The 18199-nt window shown below is 47.5% G+C and overlaps 1 protein-coding gene across 10 annotated transcripts in view; it reads left to right on the top strand.

The window, feature by feature from the left end:
• Positions 1 to 18199, top strand: part of LOC104052160 (histone-lysine N-methyltransferase EHMT1-like) — a 124114-nt gene that overhangs the window by 81961 nt on the left and 23954 nt on the right. For 8 of the 10 annotated variants that reach the window (XM_064469045.1, XM_064469049.1, XM_064469048.1 and 5 more), the window contains 11 exons: positions 2051 to 2228; positions 3638 to 3774; positions 4707 to 4895; positions 5581 to 5661; positions 7770 to 7890; positions 9642 to 9773; positions 11691 to 11836; positions 14556 to 14699; positions 16261 to 16487; positions 17210 to 17374; positions 17887 to 17969. In XM_064469045.1, coding sequence (XP_064325115.1) covers positions 2051 to 2228; positions 3638 to 3774; positions 4707 to 4895; positions 5581 to 5661; positions 7770 to 7890; positions 9642 to 9773; positions 11691 to 11836; positions 14556 to 14699; positions 16261 to 16487; positions 17210 to 17374; positions 17887 to 17969 — 1603 coding nt within the window. The remainder of the gene's footprint in view (positions 1 to 2050; positions 2229 to 3637; positions 3775 to 4706; positions 4896 to 5580; positions 5662 to 7769; positions 7891 to 9641; positions 9774 to 11690; positions 11837 to 14555; positions 14700 to 16260; positions 16488 to 17209; positions 17375 to 17886; positions 17970 to 18199) is intronic. The other 2 variants (XM_064469051.1, XM_064469046.1) reach the window with 1 other exon arrangement.

Below are 18199 nucleotides of genomic sequence, written 5' to 3'. Positions count from 1 at the left end.
ATCAGAGACCAGGTGCAAGAACCTGCACTTAAAGGACAAAAAATGCAGCCCTTATGTACACTTGTTGCAGGCAGCTCTGCGTCAGATCTGCCTCCCCCAATCTCATTTTTCTAATTTTAAGTTAAAAATGGAAAGCAGTGGATGTTCCAGGGGACTTGGGAATTCTCAGAATAATGCTATAGCCAAGAGTTACCATTAACCTTTAGATCTATAAACTAGGGACTTCTAAGAGGTACAAATAGTATTGTTGAGACTATTATTGGCATGCTCTGCCTGGCACTCCTGACGTACATTTTTTAAGGGGTAGAACAACTGGGAGCAGTCTCAGGAATAATCCAATGTCCAGTAAATCATCCTATGGACACCTAATTTGCTCATTCTATAAAACTTATTGGAGTGAGAATTTCTGATGATAAAGGGGTTTTTAATTTAGTTGAAAAAGCATAATGCATTTAATTATTTGACAGTGAGAGCAATTAAGCATTGGAACAGCATATCAAAGGATATGGTAGATTTGTCGTCTTTGAAATCGGTAATCCAAGACTAGATGCCTTTTAAGAAAAGATGTGGCAGTTCAGCCATAAGTTATGGGCTTGATGCAGGAATCATTGGCAATTTGATGGCCTCTTTGTGCAGGTCATTTTTGATTATCATTACAGCTTTTCTGTCTGCAACCAAGCCCTTGCTTTCTGCCAGCGGTGTGCACATGGCAGAGCCGTAATTAGGAGAATCAGTTGCTTCCCCATTTGTTCGCAAGGTCACATTACTTGAAAGCAGTGTCTAAACCCGGACTTTAAAGAGTGTTTTCATTGTTTGCTGGTTTTCCCCCCTTTCTTTCTTTTGCCTGGATTCTTCTTTCTTTTTTGGTATTTCAGCTGCTGCTTCAGAAGTCGCATAAGAAGTATTTCCCTGCAAGTGGAGCAGCACTAAAACATTGCCACCGCAGAGCTTGTAATCTGCTAAGTGTGCTCTTGGTTTTCTGGAGCATCTCTGCCAAACCTGCCTCCTCCTTGACAGTTGAGTGGACAGATGTACGGAGAGGTGTGGATGCAGCTAGGTCGTCTGTTAAATACATAAGAGGGCAAATCCAGTGTAAGGTGTCAAATCAGAGTGGCAGCATTTACCCCACTTTCTGCTGTTACAGTGGTTTCTGCCAAAGGTGCAGTGCTGTGGGACTTGGGGCTGTAGGAACCCTGCTTTCATGCCTGAAGGTTGAGACCATGCACTGAGTAAAAGCTCAAATCAGAGTGGGTACAAACTGCCTAGGGGCCTGGGAGCCTGGCTCCAGCATCAGGGAGTGCAGGAGCAACTACAAAATTCTCTTCAGCCTGATGAGGTTTTCAGTAGGAGCTTGTAGCCTGCCCTGTGTTTGGTGTTGCAACAGCCAGGTCGGCAGTACCTGTGCTAGCTGGTTTAAGGTAAGCTCAGGCAGGTGTTTGCTGCGGCAGTGGCAGCACTGTACAGGGACCTACAATGTCAGGCAAATACCTTCTTTGCTTGTGTTTTGTTGTCTGCTGGGCTAGAGGTGGGAGACCACAGCTGTTGCTAAGCCTTGACTGAGACAAACGCTCTCCAGAAGGAAGGATCCCTGCCTGTTGCCGCCTGCTTTTCTGAAACACCTCTGCAAGACTCTCCCTCGTGTATGCTTGACGTGACAGCCGCACTCAGGGCTTGTTTCAGGGAATAGGTGCATTTGTTGCATTCATGCATCTTCTCTGGAGCCAACCAAATATCTGCGCGAACAGCGCCTTTTCCTCTTCATTATCTGCAGTTGCTTTGGACCTGCCACCCTGTCCCTGTGAGGCAGCCTTTCGCCTTCATGGGCAGCAGCCTTCAGCAAGTGAAGGAGCAGCAGGCTAGGAGTGTTCTTGCAGTCTCTAGGCAAAGTGCCATTATGTGCTAGAGGAAGGGCTGTGTGCTTCTGCTTTGAATGTGTGTTCCTATCTTCCTATGAAAGGGATTATGTTTGAGAAAAAGGAATTCAATTTATTTTCTTGATTTTTTTTTTTTTTAATGCAGAGGCTCTATTTAACTGCATTTTGTTTTCCAGCATGCAAGTAAAGACCCCAAAGATGGGAGAGACAGCAGAGATCAAAAAGAATCCAAGGAGGAAGGCAACAAAAATGTCCTGGAGTTTGGGAAGCCGTTGCCGTTGCCCTCTCTCCCGGGCCTTCACCAGTCACTACCTCAGAACCAGAGCTATGTGGCCACCACGAAGTCGCAGACGGGTAAAAATTCTTAACAGCGTAACAGCACCCACCTCTCAGATTTGTGTGCATGTGGTTGAGTAGCAGATGAGGCATGTTAACAAGGACTGAAACCCCTGTTAGTACCTTTTTCCCACTGAATCTGCTTCATCGTTTCTTTTTCTGCTGGCGTCAGTAGGGCTGCTGCCATAGGCCTTAGTGCCATTTCATCTAGCCACTTCTCTGCAGCGGCTGTTGCACTGCAAGCACAATGCTTCTGTCCTCTGGACTCCCTTCCTCCCTTCTAGTCACTTCTGGATGTTGAACAGGGTACATTCTTGCAGTCCCCTCTTAAAGTAGCCTCCCAAGTGAAGTCCACCGGTTTTCTGCTCCGCAGGGAGCACCTGCCATGCAGTCCTTCCTGCGCTGCCTTGTTTCACGGGGTGCAGGTCCCTCCCAGGTGGTGTGGGCAGGCAGGCAGGCATGCTCCGTCAGGCACCACCACTCCTCACTCTTCTGCTAAAAGTTTTTGTTAGAGGAGACACTTCGCTTTCATCCCATCTTCCCGTGTGATATTCTGAAGATGCTTCTGTCAATTCTGAAGGACTTCGTATATCACTACAACAACTGTTTACTATGAAATACAGCCTTATAAATAAAATTAATTGGGTTAACAGAATTTTTTTGAGAGGTCTTTTCATAGATTTTTGTTGAAATTTCATCATAGTGGGAGATGAAGAAATGCTTTCAAGGAACAGGCTGTACAGCTGCAGACAGTAATACTGGTGCTGAAGCTGGCTGTTCCCTGCTGTACACTGTGCTTAAAAGAGCCTGCACTAAGCATCCCTCTGATGTGTATTCACCAAAGACAGCATCAGGCAGTGAGGTGCGATGACTGATTTGATTAGAAGGCCAGGAGGGAGACTTAACAAATTAAGACCCGATTAAAGCAGTGAAAGGAGTCAAACAAACTTCCATAGTAGGTGTGAAATGAGGTTGAATGACAAATGGCTCTTTACTTAAGGTACCTTTTCCGTGTGTATTCTTCAGTTATTGTGCAATCACTTTAATTCTAAGTTAGTATTATTAGCCTTGTGGTATCTATTTGAGAAAGTTGGATTCTATTCAGCCTCCTACGGCATCAGCAATACTGCCAAACGCAGGCTAATTTAGGGGTTTGATACTGTGTATAGTGATGTTGGGGCCAGAAGGAGTGTGGAGAAGATGCTCAGAATTTGGGTGGGTTTGCAGCACTGGCAGAAAGCTCTTTGTGTGTTTGCACGTATGTGTGTGTCATCTTTTGGTTGACTTGTAAATAAATTAGTTGGAGTGGGAAGCCTTTTTCTCAGATCATGCTCTCAGATGTGGTTTCCCCCAGTACAGCCTCTACTCTCTATCCCTTCTTTTCATTCCTGAGCAAACTTTGGGTTTCTTTTGCTTCTCTTTTCCAGCTGCTGCAGTATCTCGGAAGAAGAAACGGAGAATGGGAACCTATAGCCTGGTTCCCAAGAAAAAGACCAAAGTGTTAAAACAGAGAACAATGATTGAGATGTTTAAGAGCATAACTCATTCCTCTGCAGGTGCCAAGGTGAGGGGAGCGCTGAGCCCACTGGTCATGTTTGTTGTCCCTTGTCCTGGCACACCAACCCCATGTATAGGTGCAGGAACGTGCCGGCCTGTTGCCATTGGCATCTTCCATTATGAGTCTACACCTTGTCTCTGGTGACAGCATCCTGCCCGTAGCAGCCTTGCTGTTTTGAAAATGACTCTTTGAGTGTGGCTGTTCACATACTGACTCTTCAGCGTTTTCCAGTGAATGTTCCCCTTCTGTCCCACGAGTCCTGTGGAACTGGAGAGATTTCAAGCATACCCCATGTGGTAACCTTTTTGTTTGAGTCCTCAAGGTAACTGTCTAGTGTTGCCGCTTGAGGCTGTACAGCAAAACAACCGGTTGCTTAAAAAATCTTCAGGCAGGGACTCAGTCCTGATCAAATTCTCCTTTTGCTGCAACCCACGCCCTGAAATTTTGTTCTTTGATTTAAAGGAAAACATTGCTTGGGCTTTCATGGAGTGGAGTGAAAATCCCTCTCTCTGATTTAACTTCCCTTTCCATTCACTAGAAACCTTCTTGCACCCTGGGTATGCCACAGTGGAGCTGCCCTTCCATGTTTGAATTAGACTGCAAGGGGTCTGTCTGAAGGCTCCTGCTCAGCAGCCTTCCTCCCCTTAATGCCTTGTACAGCCAGGAGTCTGCAATGTCTCCTCGTGGCTCCTTGTTCCCCATGTCAGCAGGGTTGGGTGACACATGGCAGGCTCTCAGGAGGCCTTTGCTGGCAGCATTGAAGAGCTCTGGAGGGACATAGAGCCAGCAGCTCTACAGAGGACATAAAGCCGCTAGAGGGGCAAAGAGCCCTGGCAGCTTTAAGGCACCTAGCACAGAGGCAGTCTGGGATGGATTCGGCTGCTCTGTCCTGTGAACTGACGTCGTCATTGTGGCTCATGTGCTTGGATGACTTTCAGAGTGAAAAGGACCTGGGTGATGCCAGCCCTCACGTGAACGGGGAAAGCATAGATGTAGACTCTGAAGAGGAAGACTCTGATGAGTTGGAAGAGGATGATGATCATGGAGCAGAACAGGCAGCTGTGTTTCCTGCAGATGATAACAGGACCTCTAAAGACAGCGCATCTGATGCAGACAATGCCAGAAAGGTATTTGCATGCCCTGTGCAGGACTTGAAGGAGTGGGATGGGATGCTGCTTGTATGCACGGGGTAGGAGTGGCACAAGTCAAGGCAATTTCTAGGTTTTCTTTGCCTGCAAGGTGGCAGAAAGCACAGCCATAGAAGTGAGGCTTTTTGATGACCATTTCCTGCTCCCCATTGCACGTGTGAGAGTCTCCCCACCTACCCCTCAGCTTCAGGCTTGCAACATAAGTCTGTGTTCCAGTATACGTGCAGAACACGCACCACACTTAGTTATGGGATTACCGAGCCAGTAAGAGATGTTTTCCTAATCTTGCTTGTAACAGACTGGTTAAACACTAAAACTGGTTTAGTTAATTCTTCCCAAATCATGATACGTAGTGTAGACATGAGGCTGTGTGTGGATAATCACAAAATTTAAGATTTAGTTGGAAAACTTTCTTCTGGGGTCGATTTTTTTTTCCCCTTGTACCATCCTCATGGCTGTACCATGACATGCATTGACAGCTTTGGAGTTTTTGTCCTGGAGAGGAGATTCTGTTAGTGCCTGTGCAGGCTGGTGCTAGGCGCAGCAGGATGATGGGGGGATGCTCTGCTGGGTAGGGGGCACAGCAGGATGCCGGGGGGATGCCCTGCTTTGAGAGACCTGACCTGACTGACTCTTTCTGTTCTTGGGCAAATGGTGGCTGCAGATTGATGATGGCGAGTCTGAGGAGGAACAGGAGTCTGGAGAGTCTGGGGAGGAGGAGGAGGATGGAGATGAGTCTGACTTGGTGAGCCTCGCTGCTAAATGCATCCTTCAGCCTTTGTCCTGTTGATAATAATTTTCCCTTTGCACTGCTGCCAGAAAGAGAGAGCAAAGAGGGCGGGGGGCGGGGGGGGGAGAGAAGTGGTGTAGTTTCATGTCTCTGACAAAACTCACTCTCTGAAACCACCCACACACAGAGTATTGTTTTTCACAAGGTGCTTAACCCTGATCTGTGATACAATTAATTGCTTTCTGATGCTAATTAATGGGCTTTTGTTTCTTGTTTTCAACAAAGTGTTGACTGCTTTTAATCATTTGAATGTTAGTAGAAATATTTAAGGATGCTTAAGTTCTTCAGATGCAGACTTGGCACGTGAGAGGAGCCAGCAATGTTTTCTTAGTAACCTGAAGCTCCGCTTTGCTTTTTGGAGCTCAGGTGGAGTTGTTCACAAATCCATTGGCCGGGCCCAGAGCCTAAATTCTGACATGCCACCTCACCGTACCAGATGAGCAGCTCTTATCAGGGAGACTTTTAGCATGCAGACAGACAGACAGACACTCTCCCTAGGAGGTTGTATAGTGCTAGGGCAAGACTTTCACCAGCTGTTAGTGATTTTTACTTTTTATTTTTAGATAGCTGGTGAAGAGAACCAGTGGGTTTTTTTTTTAAATTTCAATTGTTGTTCATTGATTGTCTCTGTCCCCCCGCCTTCTCCTTTACTTTAAAATTTTGCTCCCTTTCCACAGCATCTCAAGTTGAGGAGCCAGCATTTAAGGTACCCCAACTCTACAGTCACCTTGAGATAATTCGTGGCTTCCTTTTCTTGATATTTATAGCTGAAGGTAGAAATTACTATACCAAATGAATTGCTGAAGCTCTTTAGGGTCCTGTTCCTTGTCCTCTGACACTAGAGGAGCCAGAGAGGACCAAGCAGCAGGGACTGTTTAGGCTGCCCCTTTCTTTGGGTAGCTGAGGCCAGTCTAGTGATAGCTCAAACCAAGGGTTGAGCCTGCAGTCAAGTCCAAACTCCCAAGTCACATCGCCACATCCTAGACGGTGGTTTTTGCTCTGCTCATATCTGGTGAGTCAGTCAGTTCCCCAGACGGAGACTGGCTAAAATGCAAACCTCCCCCCCCAAGCAGTGTGATGCAATTGGTGTAAGCCACGTGGCGGGGCACAAGGGAGCCCACGCTTGGGAACGCTTATCGGGGGCAGTGTAGACACGCCGTAGAGCTGCCCCAGAGAGCCAAGGCTCAGCGCCACATTTGCCTGGCTTTGTTCACTGTGATAACAGGGCATGGTGCAGCATCAGCTTCCTCTCAAGGTAGGCCATGAAGGTAGGGCCTGATCCAGCTGCTGTTAATGGTGGCAGGTTTTTCATAGGCTTTGGCGGGAGATGGATAAGCATCAGGAGCTGGCAGTTTCTGTTCAAACATCGAATTCATGATTGGTGCTGTGAAGACTGCCTTACAGGGTTGGGGGTGCCCGATACTCTGTTTCAGTGTTGACTTTGAAAACCCACCCCAGACAACTGTAGTTTTTAAACCAAAACCCAAACCCTGTTTAGATTCATATGTGTGTCTGAATATTTGCTGCATGATTTGTCTGTGCTGATGTGACGCCCTGTACCTTGCTCAGGGAGGGGGCTAGTCTCCTGCTGTAGAGTTCAATTCCTCAGGGTCTGTCCCAGTCCTGTAAAGTGGCTCTTTAGGTGCAAGGCAGATTTTTGTTGGCATTTTCTAGCACGACTGTGGAGCAATGCTAATATTTTAGTTTGAAAAAAACCCCAACTTTTTCCGGGGAGAAGCTAAAAGTGTGTGTGTGCCTGCATAATGCCTTGCTGCGCAGAGGTGCTCAGCTACTACTGCGATGAGCGTGGTGTAAGAGCCTACATGGAAGAGACAGTGAAGCATGCACTATTGAAATGACAGGAAATACACCCACACGTGTGCTTGTGTTTCCTTTTGAGTGCTATAAAGACATCTTAGCACCACTTGATTTCAAACCCCCAGTCCTTAAGGCCTTTTCGCATAACTCAAGCTGCGAGAAGGCCCTTTCGCATGGGTGCAAAGGACTGCTGGGATGCTGCTACCAAGATGCCTTACATGCACGTGGCCTCTTTGGTTATTCAGAGCTCGGAGTCCAGCATCAAGAAGAAGCTGCTGAAGAGAAAAGGAAAGACAGACAGTCCATGGCTGAAACCCACCCGCAAGAGGAGACGGAGGAATAAAAAGAAACAAGCCAGTGTGCTAGGTAACTAATAGTGTTTTGTTCCTTCACTACACAGAAATTAGCCCTCCAGGTGGAGGGGTAAGGACCTGAGGCCCATAAGGCAGTGGCTGTCTGCAGAGCTCGCTCTTCCTTTACAAGGATGGATTGTATGATAAACCAGGGTGTGAACTTGCATCTCACTGGCAGTAACTGCCGGTATGCACACCTTAGCAGCAGAACAAATATGAGGTGGGTTTATACTTGGCATGCTGGAGGAATATTTTCTTTTGTTGATGAACTCCCTTTATTTCAGAGTATCCAAAAAAAAAAAAAAAGACCTCGTGGACTCATGTGCGTGTGGACTTATGTCCCATGAGCTCGGGGAGTGAGGTTAGATGCAGAAGGGAAAAGAAGAACCACCCCAGAGTGATGCACTATTGCTTTTGTATGGATGTTTGTTGAGCTGAATGGAATATGCAGGTTGTCTTTGCTTATTCTGAAAGCACCACAACATTTGTAAATAGCTACCTCTGGCCCATCTCATGGTGTGGATGATGTTCAGTTAGTCATTCTTGTTTGACCTAAGCTACCCAGCACTCAAAAGAAGGTTTCAGCGGCCTTTGTCCTCTGAAAGCTGTGGGATGGGGAGACCTGAGAGTGCAGGCTGGATCTGATTATTATTCTCCTTCAGCAAAGGTAACAAGATGGGTAAAAAAAAAAAGGTGGGTAGTCTCTGAAGTGATGCTGTGCCTTCAGCTTTGTTATTAAGGTTTAACACATCCAGTGCCATCAAAGAGTTTATTCTTCCATGTTTGCTAATTCTTTGCAAACAGGCCATTTTTCTGTCAGCAGATTTGTGGCTGCTTCTGAGCTAAATGACTGGGTTTTAGCCTCTGGTCTGTGCCTGGGGTTTGTCAGTCATCTGGCTTGCTCCTCTTCCTCCCGAGGCAGCCCCTTTCTCAGGAAGTGGGGGCCATTGATAATTTTCCGAGCAAATAGCTAATTCTTCGTTTCAGGTGCAGACTGGTTTTCCATCCCTCCCATACAGGTGGCAGCCAGTCTTTCAGGCTAGTCTCATGCAAGTCTCTTGGCCAAGCCTGAGTGGGAGAAGCAAACCAGGAGAGAAAGCAAAGCCAAGGGTGTGCAAAGAGTTTGACAGTTCCCATGAAGGCTCTGAGGGGTCCCCCACAATCTCTTCCCAAGGAGGGATCCCCCATGCAATCTCTTCCTAGCAGCAGCTTTGTTCACTTAGAGCCAGAAAGAACTTGGCTTTTATGTTTTTCCCCTCCCATTAAGCTGAATGTCACCTGTCTCGTCCTCTTCGCGACATACATGATTACCCGGTTCGCTCTGCCTGGCCAGAGTGTACCTGGAGCCCTTTGCAGCAGGTTGGAGGCAGGAGGATGCGCTGAGCTCTGGTTTCATCCCTTCCTTGTGCCATTTAAGCTTCTGCTGCTGATGCAGTACGGCAGCAGGCAGATGTGCCTTTCAGAGGCAGAACTTATTTGTCTCATTTATTCTTTTTTTGTTGTTGTTGTTACCTACCTAAGTGGAAGTGGAAAATCTGTCTGATCAGACAGGGAAGGAAATAAGAGATCAATCGTGCCATATATGCCCAGATGTTGCATTTTCATAATTCTATGTGCATCCATAGTCATGGCCTCTCTGAGGAGCCTGCATACAGCCTGCTCGCTTAAATATGGCCTTTACACCCACATGCGCTTGCACGCGATTTATTTATTTTAATGTATTTTTTTTTTTAGCCGTGTAAATACACGTGTGTTTCCATCTAGGTGCTGAAGGCTATAAACCATCTTTGGGAGGCAGAGAGGGCCCCGGCCAGGAGAACAGCATGGAGTACATGGAGGTGTCCCTGGATTCCCTGGATCTCCGGGTGAAGGGAATCCTCTCCTCGCCAGCGGGAGGTGAGTGGGTGCTGGCCAGCTGGGCCTGGGACCGGGGCGTTGTTCCGCCGGGGGCTGCGGGGGGCTGCGGGGCGGCTGCGGGGGCCCGGCTGCCCCCTGGTGGCTGCAGGGCCCGGCCCGGCCACAGAGCACCCACCCACCCACCGCTGGGCCCTCTGCGCTGGGGACCAGGAGCCTGGCTCAGGTGGAGCTCGGGTGGAGCACGGTGGCTCGGGAAGATGCCCCACGAGGGGTGCAAGATGCTGCCCCAGCCCGCCTGTCCCACTCGGCAGCTCCCCTCCCTTCCTTGAAGGATGCTGATGTGGCATCTCCCCAGTGCCCCCCAGGATCCTCTTGTTCAGCCCTGGGAAGAGGAGGCGCTGGCGTAGGTCCCTGGGCGCTCACCCCTGCCGCTGTTCCCAGTGCTGAACTTGCCTCGGATCCAGCGCCTCCTGCCTCACCCGCATCCATCGTCTGTCCCCCGTTGCTCTTTCTCTTTCAAAGGCTGCCTGGCTCTTTTGATAGAGGCTCATCAAAGAGTGGGTGGGAGAGTTAGCCACCAAGAGAGGGTCAGGATGCATGAGGGGGGCTTTCACCACAGCCTCTGGATGTCAAAAAGATTATGAAAGTGACAGTTTGGAAGGCGAGGAATGAGCTTTGTGAGCTGTGGGCCTAGAAGAAGCTCTTAAACCTTTAAGATCTTGACAGGATTTTACATGGAAACTGCAAGGACTTTCCCTCTGCTTATATGTCTTGAAATATCCCATCCCTTTAGGCTTGGTCTTGCAACTTGTTGGCTAAAGGAACCTCTTACAAGATGAAAGGGGCTTGTGCTTGGCTGATACAGTTGTAGCCATGGGCAGGATGCTGCAGGGGGAATGCTGCCTTTGCCATGGCAGCTAGAGAGGAATCTCCCCCAGGAACGAAGTTGATCTTTGAAACTCTGCAACAAAATAACTCTCCTTTCTCAAAAGCTTAAAAAATAGCTGCACGCCTCCTTCTCGCTGGGGCTCAATCCCATAGCAGGCTTGGGTAGGGAAACCTTGGGACTCTTTGGGTGAACCAATCCAAAGGTCAATCGTTGAGGGTTTGCTTCTGTAATGGAAACATTGTGAAGAGATGTTACGACTGTGTAGGATTAGAATAGCAGCGCAGGACTAAAAGCAACCCCTTTGTCGTTAGACCAGTGTTTTGCAGTCATGGGTAATCCAGTGATTGAATTGAAGCCAGAGGAGCCACAAGAAGATTCATGCTGTGCCCCCATACCTGGCAGTGAGACCCTTCAAAAGCCATTATCCACCTTTAAATAGGTCTGAAAATGTTCAAAATCTGAGGGAAAGAGATGAGGAGAAGGCAAGAATATCTGAGCATCTTGCTGCTTTCTTTTCCCTGGTTTGTTCTCTTTCCAAAATAAGTAATTCTTGGTTGGCTGAGACCAAATAGTCCCAGGAATTTTGTTTTCCCATCTGTGTAATAAGCCTCTGCAAATAGAAGTTTGTGCTTTCCTGATCTTCTCTATTTATCACTCCACTAAATATTCAAATTTCCAACTCCGGGTGGTTTCCTACAAATTTTCTGGTACCGGAGCACAGTGTTGTGGGGCAGGTGGGGAGGAGAGACAGGCTGATGAAACTCTGTGCCTCATCACTGCTTTTCCTTGTTGAAGTTTTCTCATAGTAAACTGTTCTTAACTTACTATTCTTGATTTCAGCACAGTCATCTGTAGTGTGGCTGGACTTAGAAAAGTACAGGATGCTTTTGCAACCTCCAGCTGATGTAAGAAAGGGGTCTTTTTTACAGGGTTTAGATAATGCCTTGAAAGCGTTTCAGTGGAATGTGGAATAGGAAGGTGCCACAGGACATGGGTGGTGTTGATGGACTGCATCCTTCCTCCTGGCACAGAATTTCACAGTTGATTTATTGTCTTCTGTACTCCAGGTCTTTCCAATGGTCCTGAAGCAATGGAAGTAGATGGTCTCCAGGAAGTCCCCCTCTGTAGCTGCCGAATGGAAACCCCCAAAAGCAGAGAGATCACCACGCTAGCCAACAACCAGTGCATGGCCACGGAGAGCGTGGATAACGAGGTAGGAGCCTGTCTTTCAGCTTCTTGCAGACTTTTCTGCTGAAGGCAAAGACATAAAGAATAAAATGCTGTGCCGGGAACCCGCGTCGGGTCGCGCAGGGGCTCTGCAGCCTGCTAGACTGGGAGCCCGCTGGTGTGTGGGAATGGCAGGGCAAACATTTCGCTCGCTAAGCTGAGGGCTCCAGCACTCTGCGCGTATTGCACAGTGAATCCACTCGAAGGGAGGAGGTGGCAGTTGGAGAGGCACTGGGTGGATCTCTGCTGCTTGTCCTGGCCTGTGCGGCTGGATCAAGTTAATGTAACAGACACACTTGAGGCCAAGTGAGCTAAAATACATTAGAATGCATGAAAGTGAGAAAATCCAATCAGAGGAAGCTTGGAGCTGGTTTCCCCTGACTACGACAGAGCTGATGCAAACCTTTCCATAGCCAGCTCTTGAGTTTTGGGAACTTGGCATGTCCTCCACTGGCTTAGTCTGCCCCAGCCTTCCTCTCTCCTCCTCCCGCAAGAGGCTTCTGTTACAAAGCTTCCTACGTCCTGGCAACCCGGCGCAGCCTCCAGGTCTGGCTGACTGAAAACGATTGCACTTGATGCCTTTCACTTGATCGCAGCTGGGCTAGTTGGGCTCTGCTGGTTCCAGGAGTGTGGAAGTAAGTGGCAGAAGTGACTCCCTCCCAGAGTCTGGAAGGTGAGACGGCAGGACAGGCACACACTTGGTAGATGCTTCTTTTACTGGGAGGCACTTGGGTTTCTTTTAAGCTTCAGCTGAGCTGCAGTCACACTGCAGTGCTCTGATACTTGCTGGTAGTAGGACAAGGAGTGAGACTATCCCTAGTTCTCCTGTAGGATCGCAGGAGAAGGGTGGATGGAGGGAGAAAGTGATAATCAGGTTTGCAGCCCAGCTCTGCTTCTGTAAGTACCTGCTGGTACCTATAAAGGAATTTCCAAAGCATGGCAAAATTGATTTGTTAAAGAGGGAATGCCCTGGAGACTTACAGAAGAGAGGGAGACCCCAGGGTTTCTAAATAAACAAAAGGTATATGAAAGAGTTTCTTAAAAAAAAAGGTATATGAAGGAGTTTCTTCTTGTGTATATGGTGGTTTGACAGTTCTGCCCCTGGATGAATTGGAGAGAGGAACAGCAAAGGCCATGCTTTATGTTAGATTCTTTTTCATAATGGGATAAGTGACTTGTAGATGTTGTAGGGATATTACACGTGTGCATAGTGGGTTCTCCAGACTGTCATGTCCTTGGATAATGTTATAAATAATTATGAGCACCCTGCTGCACTCTCTAATGGTCGGAAAATAGCAATTAATCCTTTCGTACCTTTTTTAGACTTTCTAACAAATAATATAGTGTGACACAATAATGCAGGGACTTCTTCACATGGACAGTGCAGCTTTTCATGTGTTAATCAATTTTCCTCAGTTCATAAGTGAAAACCCCTGCAATGGTCCTCTCTTGCCCCTCCTGCAGTCCCTGGGCTCTGTGTGTTAACCGTGATCAGTCTAGCCAAGGTATCACAACCACAGGTAGACCTTGCAGCTGGAGTTTAGGTAGGTTGAATCAGAGATGCTAGGGGTGAATGATAAGCCTAGGTTAAAATCTGTTCTCTTTTTCTGTAGGGGTGTTGATTCTGCAGAAGTGGAGATTAGAAAATTAGAGAGAAAGTCTAGTTTTGTTGAGGAAAAAGCAGCAAATCAAACCTCAGCTAGGCCAGAGGGACAGTTGGTGATGAGCAGGCGCCATGTTCGTGACTTGACCCCTCTGCTCATGGTGGCAGCGCACAGTAAACCGTGCACAGATTTCGGTAGGGACGTTTCCTGGTAGCAGCCTTTCACATATATATTTCTGGTTTATAAATGTCCTTTACCAGGCATCTGGGGAAAGCAAGGTTATTATCAAGAGGACCTTACAGAACCCCAACAGCTTTGTGTCATGCTAGCAGGTGGCAACTGGGGTGTGAAAATGTCATAGATGGTATGAATGGGGGCAGCAGAAGGAAGCGCCGATCCTTCTGACGCAGCAGAGGAAATAACACTGGCTGGGAAAAGTGAACCCCAATTACAGAGCCTGCTGTCACTGACAGAACAAGGTGGTGCATGAGAAGACAACTTTTTAAGCCCAGAGCTATACATTGGTGAAATCCTTCAGAAAACATGTTCAAAATGTGACTTGACTTGAGCTCTTGTGAAAGCCTGGCTATTCATCCCTGTGGTCTGGGCAGGGGCCAGTGCTGGAACCAGTACAGACGATAACTTCACTGGCAACAAAGAGCAATTATTTTTCCCTTTATCTTCCTGTGACTTATACTTTTGAACAGTAACAAAATTTAGTGCGTATGATCTTGTTCTCTTGGTCACCGACACCCGCTCTTCCTGGCAAAAGGAGAGCGCATGTTGTGTGAGTCAGGCCCATGGGACTGCCCCTTCTGCGGCTGCTTGGCTGTTGCGTATTTCCAGTTATGACTTTTTTTTCTTGCAAGGAACAAACGTCTCAGGGTCCACATGCATGTTAGTTAGTAAATGATGCATTTCTTCCTGTGAGAGCAGCTTTCACAGCTTCCTGCTGCACTGCTAATGCTATCTGGCACACATCTGAATTACTGTGAAAAAGCCAGGGCTCATCAAGGCAGTGTGCAAAATCTTCCTCCGCACAAGCACAGAGAGTGTTTTGGTCTCCGGTAATTTCATTTCCTTTAATTTCTCCTGTTCCAGCTGGGCCGATGCACAAACAGTGTGGTTAAGTATGAACTGATGCGCCCGTCTAACAAAGTCCAGCTTTTGGTGCTGTGTGAGGACCATAGAGGGAGGATGGTGAAACACCAGTGTTGCCCTGGCTGTGGATACTTTTGCACTGCAGTAAGTCCGTGCTCTCAATCTAGGGAAGGGGGTACCTATTGCAGTAGCTGGAACAGCTGAAGGTGGAGATGGTACCTAAAGGGGTTTACTGACTTCCTGGCATCAGCTCCACCTCGTTCCACAGCACGTCAGGTGGTGTTTTCAACAGGAATGTGTGTGAGGGTAGCTGCAATTGTCACCTTTATCTTCCTGGAGACCCCAAGGGGTGTTACTGAAGGGTTTTCACTGGGGTTTCACAATAGTGGAAGTCTTGCCTTAGAAATTTCTTTGGAACAAGGGTTTTTTTTTCTTTCTCTGTACAGATCAATCACATCAAAAATTGTATTAGCTTGATTTGTAAATGAACCTGTGTACACAGGAGTAGTTCTGTCCCCCTGCCTGCTCATGAGGGTTTAGATGGGGAACCCAAGTGATGGCACTGGAACAAGGCAGTGTTTGAGATCTCCTGCTGCTTCTTCCACCTCTGCCACCGAGGCTTTTAATAGCATTGGTCCAGTCCTTTAGGTCATCCGTGTCCTAGTTTCCCTGTTGGTAAAGCTGAAAAACACCAAGTGAGGGCCTCACGGGATGATGGGGAGGCTTAATTGTCTGATGCTAGTGTTGTTCAAGATGACTCAATGAAAGATGCTACAGCAGTCTCGAGCATTATTGTAACTGTAGTAAATGGAGCCATCCTGGGTTTTCATGCCGAGTAAAAGATCATTTAAAAGATAAAATCCTCAAAACCCTTAAAGACATTTTTGAAAGCTGAAATAGAGTTAATTAGATTGCTTGGGAGGTCCATGAATTCAGGAGAAGAGTGGGGTTTAACTAGCCTTTCCTTACATGCTCTTACATCTCTGAGGGACATGCCGTAGTTCAGACAGGTGAATCTGGGAGCATTTGTCTGTGCTACCCATCACTAGTAACACAGAGCGCAGTAGGGCTTCAGGTAGCACTAATATCTCAGGGCAATGAATTCTGGGGTACCTTCAGTTTAGTTTGGAGGACTTTGCTGGAAAGAGAAAATAATTTTAAGAAAAGTTGCCCAAGCTTGTTGAATGAGCAGCCAGCCACATTACTGGGGTTAAACAGCACACGGGCTGGTCCAAGCAGAGAAGTCTCACGCTTTAGGTTACATTGGGTTTAACAGCTGATTTAATTATATTCATGTAGGTCCTTGAATGGTTTGTGCGCAGCTTTGTTAGGTAGTTTTAATGCTGGCTCAGCACTCAAGTCTGAAGTTTTCTTTTCCAGTTTTGGGGGCGTCCTTACAGTACACTGGCACTTCTAGAAACATAAGCAAGAACTTCAAGCGTTAGAGGAAAGAGCTGGAAACTGGGACTTGTTGGTTCTGTTTCCCAAGCACAATGGAAGAACTTGCTTTGCGGTCCCTAACCAAGTGAATTTTTTCCCCATTACCTTGGCTTTGTTCTCTTCTAAAGAAGTGGCAGTGCTTGCTTACTGTATTGGACAAGAGTGGTGATGAATGAAGTATTTAAGAGATCTGCGGACGAAGCATGTAGAACGGGTAAGGCACATAGTGGCCAAGGTGTGAATTTCTTCTCTGTGGTTTTTTTAGGGCACTTTCATGGAGTGTCAGCCGGAGAGCAGCATCTCCCACCGTTTCCACAAGAACTGTGCCTCCCAGGTCAACGACATGAGCTACTGCCCACACTGCGGGGAAGAGGCCTCCAAGGCAAAGGAGGTGACAATAGCAAAAGCAGACACAACATCAACGGTGTCACTGACCTACGAGCAGCAGAAACCAGCGGCTGTGGAGGGAAGGGCTGACACCACGACAGGGAGGTGAGCTTGGGAGCACGTGGCGATCTCAAACCTCGCACCAGACCGTGCTTTGCATTTGAACACCTGTGCTCCTCCTGATGGAGCAAAGTGCTTTCTGGTCCTGCTCTGGCAAGCCACACTCAGCTGCAGGAATCTGCAGGAGTGTGTTGTGTTGCTCACTGTGTTGGAGAAGAGCACAGCAACCACAGGGTGAGCTGGGGCAGAGGCTGTGAAGATAGGAGGGGTTTAGGAGTTAAAACCATTCCTTCCACTTGTTGTTAGGAATAGAATCGTAGTGGAATGAGTTCATATTGCCAGGTCTGGTAAGCGACAGGGAAATTCATGCAGTACCTAGCTGTAGCTCCTGACTTGCATCAATGGGAACAAGTGCAAAGAGAGGATGAAAATGCAGAGGAAAAGACAAATCAAGCCATCCCTGCGTTGAACGGTGCTCCGGCTTCCCGTCGGATCTGATCTCGTTCTGGTGGCTTTTATGACTTGCCCCACATTCCTAGGTTTTCTGTAGCACAGAGTACATCAAAATGTAATCATAGGGCAGTGCAACTCCTTTTTGGGGCAAGTTCTTACTGAAAAGGCTGTAAAATATATTAGTTCTTGTTTCAATTTCACTTACACTTATCTGTGTTTAAAATCCATTTCCTTTCCTTCTTTGGCATAAGGTACACACTGTTGCGTATTTTTAATGGTTGTGCTTTTGATGTTTATCATTTTTTTCTTTTAAGTGGCACTGGGACACGGTTGTCAGAGGAAGACAAGCCAGAAAGCTCAGCTGCTGAGGGGTTTGACATGGCGGGGTCTTCAGTTTTTCCAAAGCCTACTACTAGCCTGACCCAGGGACCAGTTAAAGAAACTCTGGAAAGTGCCCTGATTGCCCTGGACTCTGAAAAGTAAGAAAAAGACCACTGTGTCTCTCCTGTTCCCAGCAAAGTTGCTTAACCTAGAGAAAACTGAGATTTAGCTTCTCTGTAATTTGGCCCCACTCAGACCTTTTTTTGTTCACCTCAGTCGTTTGTCACCCCCAACAGATTACTGATTCAGGAGAACATTTATAGCTCTAAATGTCTTACTGATTTGTCTGGAGGATTTAGTTTTTCACTAGCCTTCTATCCATAGCTGTAACTACTAGGAGTTCCCGTTTTCAATAGCAAGACCCAGAATTTGTTGATGAGCGGTGTCTGAATAGATAATGGCCCTCATTAGAACAAGCCTGCCTGTCTGGTTGGAGCTGGAAGTTTTAAGACCTCCTTCTGGAGACTTCTTCTGATGTTTTGCTGGCACTCTAGAGCTGTACCATAGGAACAGACTTTGCCATGCACATGGGGTAGCAGCGGGGTGGGGTGAAATGCCGGGAGGGCTCTTCACTGGGTATTAATTTTGCCTCTTTTCCCCACTGCTGCAGGCCCAAGAAGTTACGGTTCCATCCAAAGCAGTTGTACTTCTCTGCGAGGCAAGGAGAGCTGCAAAAAGTCCTGCTTATGTTGGGTAGGTGGCTCCTTCCCAGGACACTGCGTGCCTGGCAGTACTCCCAGCTCCTGGCAGGCAGCTGCCAGAGTCCAGTTCCCAGCACGGCAGCACGTCATATTCCCCACTGCCCCTTGCGAGTGGAGTTGGAGGAGAAAGCCACTTTGCAAGTGATGTGTCATTGGAAATGGCTTCATCTTTCTGTGAAATGTGGACCTGCTCCCAACTTGTTCCTGTGTTTGGGCACGGTT

This window comes from Phalacrocorax carbo, chromosome 18 (genome assembly GCF_963921805.1).
Source record: "Phalacrocorax carbo chromosome 18, bPhaCar2.1, whole genome shotgun sequence".
NCBI classification, from domain to species: Eukaryota; Metazoa; Chordata; class Aves; order Suliformes; family Phalacrocoracidae; genus Phalacrocorax; species Phalacrocorax carbo.
Note: the sequence above shows the minus strand (reverse complement) of the source record. Positions and strands in the feature narration are given on the sequence as shown.